This window comes from Haplochromis burtoni, unplaced genomic scaffold, assembly GCF_018398535.1.
Source record: "Haplochromis burtoni strain Fernald_Lab_line unplaced genomic scaffold, NCSU_Asbu1 Contig_32, whole genome shotgun sequence".
In the NCBI taxonomy this organism is placed as follows: domain Eukaryota; kingdom Metazoa; phylum Chordata; class Actinopteri; order Cichliformes; family Cichlidae; genus Haplochromis; species Haplochromis burtoni.
The window spans coordinates 742755-752949 of record NW_024582393.1 but is presented as its reverse complement, the minus strand read 5'-3'; the positions used below and the strand labels follow the sequence as shown (position 1 = coordinate 752949).

Sequence of the window (10195 nt, the reverse complement as noted above, 5' to 3'; positions counted from 1 at the left end):
CAAATATATATCGTGATAAATATTTTTGGCCATATCGCCCTGCTCTATGTGTGACGTCTTCTTTTGCACATGCAGATCACTTTGAGGGTTCACACTAGAGCGCATTTGCTGTCACATTTTATATGTAGTGTGAACAAGAAGACAAAAAATTGGATTTGATCAAAAAATCGGAATTGAGCATTAAGACCTGCAGATCTCTAGGAACTCTCAGGTTGCTGATGTGTTGTCAATCTAATAAGCTGTAATCATTGATTTCTGTTTTTGTTTACTTATTTTATTGAGTGTCTGATTTAGGGGGGAAATGGTTGTAGTTCCAGGCTTGGCTATTTAGCATCAGAAAATAAAAGGAAAAAATAAATCCCAATAAAATAAACATTTAGACAATTGTCTACTTTTGGTGCACGTTTACTGAAAGGTGTGTGTGGGACCTTGGGAAGTTAGGAATAGCATTTTGGATTCTCAGCAAAGTTATTTTAGATTTAAGAAGCCAAAACTTACTTTTGTGTTTGAAGTTTCTGAGCCTTTTTTAAATATGTGGCTCTCACTTGTCCCTTCTTCAATCTGGCAATCTGCTTCTGACTCATCTGAGGTACAGTCTCCATCTTCAGCTGCTTCATCAGTTGAGCTATTAGCTGAAGCCTCAAGTCTGGTACCTGCCACATGAATCTGGTTTGTGTCAGTGATGTCTTCTTCTTCCTCTTCTTTTGATCCGTTTTCAAAACAGTCTGATGTAAAATCGTTGTTGGCTTCACCCAGCCCCAGATGTTGCTCCAAACTTATGTCACACTCAATATGCTCTTCTTTAACACAGACTGGTGTAATGAAGTTGTCAGCTTCAGTCAGCACTTGTCGCTGATCCCAACTTAAGTCATATTCTATTTTCCCTGCTTTAGCTATCGTAGTGAGGCCCTCTGATATTTCAAGGTCCACCCCGGTGTTAGGCTCTGAGGGCTGTTCTCCAGCGTAGTTATTAACATCTGTCATAGGAAATAGAAAAAAAAAAACATTACTGAATACATTACATAGTAATCATATATGTTTTGCTTTAGTTTGAGTCATGGTACTTGCCCCTTAACCTGAGATTCTTTTAACATGTCAACGTGGACATGTCAGTGAACACATAAGACATGGAAACAGTTTATCTCAACTATCCTTAGACTCTTACCATGTTGGGGGGGGGGGGATCAATAGTCACCATGCAGAACAGCTGTTATTGAGTTATTCACAATCACCAGCCACTCAGTTAGGTACACCTAATCAAAAGCTCACCAAACACAAGAGTGTCGGTATGCAGAAGAGTGTCTGTAAGCGCACAAGACATCAAACCCTGAAGCAGCTGGACTAAAGCAGCAGAAGACCACACTAGATGCAACTCTAATCAGTCAATAATAGGAAACTGAGGCTAGCCAACAGTGGACAACAGAAGACTGGAAAAATTTATTTTTCTGTTCCAACATCCAAATCATGCTTTGTACTAGGGCTGCCACGATTAGTCAACTAGTCATTTCAGAGACATCAGTTCCCCACCAGCTCGATAGCTGGAGGGGGGGTTCAAGGCTCACTAGAGCCGGTGAGAAAACCGGACATCCGGCAAATCGTTTTCAAACTCACCGCCATCTTTCGCTACTCAGGTTAAACATGATATATAAGTCACTTAGATAACTTAAAAATGTTATTGTTTGGCTTTTTTCAGTATTTATTTGTTCCTCTTCCTACTTTGTACCAATGATTCAGGCTGCTGGTTGTGGTGTAACCGTGTGGGGATGTAACGGTTTCATGGCGCAGTTTTAGACATCTTAGTACTAAAACACAAATGATCTCAAACTAGTTTCTTGAACATCACAATTGCTTTACTCCACTCAAACGGCCTTTTAAGTCACTACATCTCAGTCGAGCAGAGCAGTTTTGAGATGCGGTGGAAGGGGGAACGTGGATGTGCAGCAGACAAACAACAGCACCTGTGTGATGCTATCGTATTTTTGTGGATCAATATCTCCAGCACTTGACTGAATTCGTGCCATGAAGAATTAAAGCAGTTCTGTTAAGGTTAAATGGGGTCCTACCTGGTACTGGTCATTTTGTATGTGTTAGACTGATGGGTTACTACCTATGAAACATGTCCGCAGTAGTTTAGTGGTAAAGGCCAATCGAGGTAAAGTTAATTTTAACAGCTTTATAATGTGAGGGGGCCCTTTAGTATTAGTCTTAACTAACTAAAGCATTAAATTACGCAACCATCACACACACGTCCTACAGTATTTACACACGGTGTCGCATTAAGCTTGCAATGCTTTAATTTAACAATTCCTCTTCAAGTGTAGCTAATACAGGTCAGTCAACTGGAAACGCAAGGATCCAAAAGCAACAAACCTATCCTGTGTAACTTTATCTCGGGGTTGAGGACCATGTGCAGAATGTCCCGCAGGCGCTTGTTTTCCTCACAGCACTCCACGACGATACTTTCAACTTCACCAAACACCTCCATGGCCACGGCGGTGAGGCGTTCAGTCAAAAAGCTCCGAAAGCCCTGGAGTCTAACGCTCGACATTTTGAACTATTATTATCTACACAACGCCTGAGTTCATTCGCGTGAACACGCTCAAACAAAAGAAAACAAACGGAATTTCACAAAGGCGACTTCCTGTAGGAAAAGTCTTCTTCGGTGGATTTCGTGGGTTACATTAGCGCCCTCTTCTGACAGCGCGCAATCTACAAGGAGTATTAGAAGTACAGATTATAAAGACTAAAGAGGAAATAAAATTTTGAGATTACGGTCGAAATTTTAAGATTAAAGTCGAAATAATATTTTGAAAAAAAGTTGCCATTTTGAGATTACAGTCGAAATGTTATTTTAAGAAATTTTAAGATTGAAGTCAAAATAATAATTTGAGAAAAAAAGTTGAAATGTTTCGGTTTTTGACAATGACAATGACAATGACACGCCTTGTGGAACTAGGTGTTCTTCAATGGGCTAAATGTTCTAAAGGGTTTTCCTTATATAAAGCTCAGTGCATTCCTTCTTTTTAAGAGTGTTGCCAGATTGTTGATTTTGTCACTCCAAAAAAAATGTATGCTTTGTCTGTGATCAGTTTATTTTGGCCCTAATGATGACATCCCATTACTTACATAAACATATCTGTAGACGACATACTGACAGTTCCAGTGAAAAGATCGAAATGCAAGTCCAGCACTTGGAATCGACCCCTGAGCTTTTATCTGTTATGTTTCTCACTAAATAATGAAGCCTCGCTTTTATGAAACTGTTTGTCAGTATTGATCGATTAGTTTAGGGCCTTCGAGTTTCCATGCATATTTTCCAAAGCAGAGAATTTGTTAAAATGTAGGAGACCTTTAAAGCAGGCCTGCTTTTATCCCTTCACACTACTGACCAAAGATGGCGCTAATCCACAACGTCGTTCCCTTAAATAAATAACTTTGAATGAGTAGAAGAAGAAAAAGAAGCAGCAAGGGGCAGGCAGCTGGTGACAGCCGAAGTGTACCGTTCCCCCACCCTCCTCAGCACTCTGTTAACTGGATCAAACGGACAAATTGCCGGACAGCTCGATGGAAATACAATAGTAACGTTTGCTGATAGTCGGCGATTACATTTTATAACTTTGAGCGGATAGGACTAGCGTTTGTAGGCGAGTCCAAGTAGTGTTATCGTTGCTGCTTGTGGCAAACTGAGTTAACACTGTTGCTTCGAGTTTTAGCATAGGTAACGTTACCGTTAGCTGTCTAGCAAGCAAAAGCTAAATAACTTCAGTGTTTACGGTCCCATCGGATTGCCAGCTTCGACAGTCTGCCAGGTTATCGCCAAAGCCGTCAGGTTGTCGGCTACTCGGTAAAGATGGGTGACATAAACCCATCGACATCCCATGCATTTCAGTCGGAGGTGAGTGTTTTATATAATTGTTTGACAGTGAGTAGTTTGCAGTCACGGCTAGCGACGTTAGCAAATGTCAACTTATTTGAGGTTGTCACTGTGACTAGCAGCTGCTGATTAGTTAGCGTTAGCTTGCTGCTGCTAATGTTGACATATAATATTAGCCAGTGAAAAAATTTGACAAGTTATACACACCAAACATTCCCGCGGTATTAGAACAAGCTGTCAGCTTTCTATAAATAAAACTTTACATGTCGCATGAAAATGAGTCATTAATGCCACTTTAAACGGTACTTCACGAAATCTGCGAGTTAGCCTTACTGTATGCTTCATGGAGAATAAAACATTCCATCATCATTACGGAGCATGCTAACATTAAAGCTAGCTGACTAACCATCATATTCACGCCATCTGGATTTTTCGCAATGTAACAGCTGGCGGACAATGATGCTTTTGTTGCACTTTGTTATTCCTTGATAGTCTGTAATATGTATTACCGCGCGGCTTCGTTGTTTTGTCCGTTAATTGAACTATAGTGACACTAGCTGGTTAGCAGTAGCTAGTGAGTTATTTGCGGTCTACCGCTAGCCGACCAAGCTAACATTAGCTGTCGTTTTTAGTTGGGTTTGTCGGTGGGGGTTGGCATGAAGGTTCACTTTCATGTCTATAGATAAATATGTGTGTGCGTGGGCGTAGTGAAGCAAACTTTTGCCTGTGTTAGTCGCCGTTTCTCCCACCGTGTACAATAGAGGATGTGTGGCGATCACTCGTTCATATCAACGCCATATCTGGCAGTGCAGGTTTATTGCAGCTAATGCTTCAGTAACATGATTGTGTTTCAGGGTTTCAGTCCGCCGTACAGGAGGAGGAGGACAGTGGAGGATTTTAACAAGTTTTGCACTTTTGTTCTGGCATATGCCGGTTACATCCCATACCCCCAAGAGGTAAGAAAACCAGGCGGTCGGTGGCTGTCCACTCTTCTTCACATCAGCATCTGTCTAGTTCGGCTATAACGGTGTTTCTTAAATGTTTTAATCAGGAGCATCGCCTGTGTTATACATAGTTGCATTATATTTCCGCATGTAAACAAACAACCATACAAAGTAGGAAAATATTTAGTCTTGACCAGCAGAAGTGAAATCTACACAGAATCAAAATGTTTGTAAAAATGATAAATAATCAAGAACCAAAGCCTGTCACTGAGGCTATATGAGTGTGTGTGTGTGTGTGTGTGTGTGTGTGTGTGTGTGTGTGTGTGTGTGTGTGTGTGTGTGTGTGTGTGTGTGGTGGGGGGGGGCGAGACTGTTTTAATCATGAGCTTTATTTTAAAACCGGAGCTGCTCTTTGACAAAACTATTTGGATCAGTTACAGATGATCTTGCATATCCGCATATCCACTGTGGATTAACTTCAAGTAATCTAAACCTGTGGTCTATTTGTCAGTTATAAAATGACTTAATGCAACTGCTGCCACTCATTATTGTTTTTTTTATTATTATTATCTTCTTGAATTTTATTCACTCGCTAAATTGGACATGAGACTTTATCGTCTTCTGCTAATCTTGGGGACCAAAAAGGAGATGGCCAGACAGGGAGATTACTTTAACAGATTCTTTTGGCTTTATAGTTTCTCTGCCTGTGTTTATTTTAGTTTTACACATACTCAACTAAGAACTTTATCTTCTTTTTTTTCTTTTTGCACTTACATGGACTCTTGGCTTAATACATGGGTCTCTTTTGCCCTTGTCGGGTTTTTTTTATATATCTTTTCTTTTTCTTTTCTTTTTTTTATTCTCTCACACATACAGCCATCTGTGATGTTACTATGTACTAGGTTAACTGAATCAGTTGTATGGAAAGTAGCCTTGTTCATGCTGGTCATTCATTCACATTTATATGCATTTAACTTGTTGAAAACATTCATTTTAGTCTAATTACAGTTTGTTTGTTTTTTGTTTTTTAACACATGCTCCTCCACTGTCTAGAACATGGAAGCCATGTCCTGTTATCAAAGGATGTAGAGCTGCATCCTTTGATAACAGTGTATCTTTTGTTACGCAATGGGGGGGGTTGTTGTTTGGTTTTTTTATTCAGACTAGATAAGAAGCACCAGGTGGTAGAGATGTTCCTGTAAAGTGACACACACCCTTGATAGCATCAAATGTTCTGTTATTCTCCACTGCTGCAACTAAAGTAGAGCATTGTTTTTAGTGCTATTTTCTGTAAAACCAAAATAAAATGTGACATCCCTCTCTCTGGTTTATGTGAAGTTACTTTTATCATAACTAACGTTGGATGACTTTGTTTCCTTTTCTTCACCATCAACAGATGACTCGTTCGCTTTCCTTTCAGGGATTTATTTTTATGGTCATGTGATTGCAAATGTATTAATTTTTTACCTGTTAGTAGCCTACTTCATCTCCTTATGTTAGTGAACTAACCCCTGCACTTCCATTTATTATTTTAGGACTCTCCACTGCGTAGTAGCTCAAGCCCCCCAAACAGTACAGGCAGCACAGCCGACAGTGATGGCTGGACCCCAGGACCAGCATCTTCCTGCCCCCAACGCCCCCTGAAGGGCCCCCAGGATAGGAGCAGGAAGCGTCCACAGCCAGGATCCATTCTGTCCAGCCACGCCAAGAAAGATGTAAGATGGATTTATGTCACATCATCAACCTTATATAATCTGACCAGGTAAAAGTTTTGTTATAATTTTCAAATGGATATTAAATTTTCTCCTCTGCAGCACACAATCACTACCCTGCATCCAGATGATCGCAGGAAAGCTGACAAGCTGAAGAAGAAGAAGAGGAGGAAGGAGAGGGAGCATCAGTCTGTTGAAGAACGTGGGGCTCACTTAGCAGTCCCAGAGCTGCAGTGCCCGCTTTCCTTTGGCGGCCGAACAATCAAAGAAGAGCCAGAAGATGACATCAGCATTCCCCTCCACCCCCAGTGCGTGCCTAGCCCGTCCCCTTGCAAAGAGGAACCCAAGGAAGAGCGTCGATACTGGGACGGACGAGACCTTGAGGAAGGGGTGGTAAAGATACAGAAGGTGGAGGGCTTTTCAGGAAACAGAACGGTGTTCCGCCAGGGAAAGCAGGTGGTGTTCCGAGACGAAGATGGCTCAGGGGAGGATGAGGATATAATGGTAGACTCTGGTAAGAGATTTTGGGGTCAGAAATGCTTAAATGTTTTAAAAAACTGATGAATGAATAAAGTGGAAGCTCAGTGTATTCTGTCTCCTTTCTTTTCAGATGATGACTCGTGGGACCTGGTGACATGTTTCTGCATGAAGCCTTTCGCGGGACGCGCCATGATCGAATGTAACAAGTGCAACACCTGGATCCACCTGTCGTGCGCTAAGATCCGCAAGAGTCACGTGCCAGAGACATACGTGTGCCAAAGCTGCCGAGAGACACACGGACCTCCAGACACTCGACGTTCCCACCGCTCGCGTGTAGGCCCACGCAAACACATGCTGGACTGACCCCAGGCCACATCCTGAACTCTGACCCGTACCGCTCCTACTTTAACCCTCTACTGGACTGGCCCCTCCTCCTCAGATTCAGGTCTTGCACCCTTCAGTCTCTCTCCTTCAAGGTTCAACCATGAACCCATATTTTCTACAAACATTTTAGTGGACCTATCCCGAGCCCTTATCCCATTTGAGAACAATTTGAGTGCTATTTTAGATTTACTAAGGTTTGTTTCTGCTTCCTACAGACTCTGCGCGTAAGGCAATCACTGAATGGATGTCTGTCTGTAGATGACATTAGCATAGCAACAAACCGCTACTTTTGGGGCTTGGTGTCTCGTGAACACTGGAAGCATTTTGAACTGCCATATTGAGAGAATTCTCACAACTGCCACCCACTATGGTGCATGCTGGGATTTGTGGGAAAAATGGTTTGCACTTTTTTAAAAAAAAAAAAAAAATCCACCTAACCTTTCTTTCAGAGACGGGTGTGTCTTTCTGATCTGGTTAAACTGGATTTAATTTCTCTATGATGCCTCTATTAATGTTACATAATTAACCATTTAAAACAGGAAAACAAGTTGAGGCTGGTGTCAATTGCTTCAGATGGTGCTATAGTATTAAGCTGAGGTATAATCGAATAGAACAAAGATGTAGGATAAGAGGCTAGAGTCTGCATCTGCATCATCAGTTTGTTGTTCTGCTTTTCTTGTTTAAGACATTTTCAAGAATATCATTGAGGCCATTAGCTCATACAGCTGAACCAAGATCTTGTCTTCCAGATACTGGTATTCCTCCGAATCAACACGTTACTCAGCCATACACAGAAGCTTTCACACTTTGTTTCTCAACGTGTTTAAACAGTGTTCTTCGCTGACCACATTTGTTCCTAATAAAGAAATTGTTATATAACAGTTTAGAAAAAAAGAAAAGTTCGGCAAATGACAAAAGTCAGGTTTTCAGTATATCCTGTTATATCTGGTCAGTATGATTTTAGTTAACCACTTGATGCGCTTGACTAAGTTTTCAGAGACAAATATATTTATAGAAGGGAACCACAGTCCTGTTTGCAGTACTGACAGGTGAAAAAAAGGTATCTGTAACTGGAATGGTGTCAGACCAGAAATCTTCAGTTTTCAATGAAGATTTCCGGTTGAAATTATGCACGCAAGCGTTTAAATAAGGGTGTTGGCGATGCATCTGCTGCTATGAGTTGTCTGAACCAATCTCCATGTTTTTGTTGTTTTTTTTGGGGGGGGGGGGGGGGGGTTTCAAGTCTTTTGCAAAGCATCAAGTAGGGATGCACTGATGTGTCAGCAACACACCGGTACTGGCCCATGTTGGCCCTGTTGAGTTGTTTTTACACTTTTAACTCTGCACAACGTTCTGAGAATCGGGGCTGTTGTCTACACTTGCCGTCTGACATGTAGCATACAGATTTTTTTTTTCTTCTTCCCCTGTTATAACGATTCATTTGTCATCCTGGCCCAAAGTGAGTAATGCTCAGTAGTAGTGATGATGATGATGATGATGATGATGATGATAATAATAATAATAATAATAATAATAATAATAATAATAATAAACATAAAAAAATGGAAGTCAGATTTTTATTCTGTATTGATTCTGAATTTTCAAATCAGTGCACCCCTAGTACCATGGTAGTAGTGGTTTGTCTCTGGAAGGTCAGAGCAGAAGGTCAGATCTCAGTGAGTAATCGCCTCCCGTTAACTTTTGCATTGCAGTATTCGGTTCTATGTGGAGTACCATTGATGGAAAACTTGCTCCCATTTGGATTAAAAAAAACTTTAAGCTTTGTTATTCATGTGCCATCTGCTGTTGGGACTTGTGTGTTTCTGAACATATATATATATATATATATATAAATAAATAAAAAATAAATGCATAAAAGCCATACTGTAGAGTGACAGATTTTAGACTCAGATTCTTGGATACTTGTCTGTGATGGGGTTTTATAATGCAGAATCAAAGAGTTGACCAGGGAACGACTAAAACAGACGAAGAATGTTTGTTTGGGGGGTTTTTTTGTGTAAAGAACAAGAATTTCCAAGAGTTTGAACGATTAAACTCTTCTGTGCACTCTCCTGGTATTTACAAATGTGGGTTAACTGGTTTGTACCCAGCAGTCGCCTAAGTTATGTTTTTAAGACATTTGAAGAACTAAAATCACTTTTGCTGTTTCTCAGGACATGCTTGTCTTGAAGAGAATCTGAAGACGCCTTCAGACACAAGCTCATAATTTTGAGTGTGCGTCTTAAAGACATTAGTGTAAATTAATGTTGGAAGGGGGGGTGGAAAGCTCATTGTGATACAGCTTGTTTAATCTGAACCTGGGTTGTTCTATCCTCTTACTGAGAAAGCGTTTGTTCTGTGGTGCACACTGTTTCTGTGAAACTATTGTAAACTACTGTAAATAAAGAGTTACCATTTTAACTTGATTTTTTTTCTTTTTGGCGGGGTGAGGTATAAAACTTCAGTGTATTCTGTGACTCTGGAGGGTGTAATCAAATGCCAAACATCTTTTAATCATGTTTATTGTCTTTACAGGACACACAAACGGGCTCCTGAAACCATTCATAACATTTAAATACTACGGCCAGTCATTTTGGATGATGGGTTGGAATGTAACAGCAGGGAGCACTCTTTCTGCAGGCCTCAGGGTGGCACCAGAGCAGAGGTGACAGATGACTTGACCAAGAAACCTTTACATCACACTTAAAACAACATAAGACAAATACTACAAACAATTAGTGCAAAATGGACGCTGAAAGAGTAATCCCAACCAAAGAGCAGTATAACAGCTCTCCCTTTCA

The 10195-nt window shown here is 40.7% G+C and overlaps 2 protein-coding genes across 2 annotated transcripts in view; one reads left to right on the top strand and one right to left on the bottom strand.

Moving 5' to 3' along the window:
• The window catches only part of LOC102306772, a 13400-nt gene extending 10731 nt beyond the window's left edge, over positions 1-2669 (bottom strand). The window contains exons 1-2 of the mRNA XM_005918554.3: positions 2371-2669; positions 499-977 (exon numbers count right to left, since the gene is read on the bottom strand). Of these exons, the coding sequence (XP_005918616.1) occupies positions 499-977; positions 2371-2548 (657 nt within the window). The 5' untranslated portion in view covers positions 2549-2669. The remainder of the gene's footprint in view (positions 1-498; positions 978-2370) is intronic.
• Positions 2670-3442: 773 nt separating this feature from the next.
• phf13 (PHD finger protein 13) lies at positions 3443-9815 on the top strand. Its single transcript, XM_005918551.3, has 5 exons — positions 3443-3895; positions 4729-4830; positions 6354-6533; positions 6633-7044; positions 7141-9815. Exons 1-5 carry the CDS (start codon positions 3851-3853, stop codon positions 7371-7373), a joined length of 972 nt encoding a protein of 323 aa, XP_005918613.1. The 5' UTR covers positions 3443-3850; the 3' UTR covers positions 7374-9815.
• The last annotated feature ends 380 nt before the right edge of the window (positions 9816-10195 follow it).

Coding starts and splice junctions, on each gene's coding strand:
- phf13 (XM_005918551.3), top strand. CDS start 3,851: ATGGGTGACATAAACCCATCGACATCCCATGCATTTCAGTCGGAG. Junction 4,831..6,353: donor ACATCCCATACCCCCAAGAG/GTAAGAAAACCA, acceptor TTATTATTTTAG/GACTCTCCACTGCGTAGTAG. Junction 6,534..6,632: donor CCAGCCACGCCAAGAAAGAT/GTAAGATGGATT, acceptor TCTCCTCTGCAG/CACACAATCACTACCCTGCA.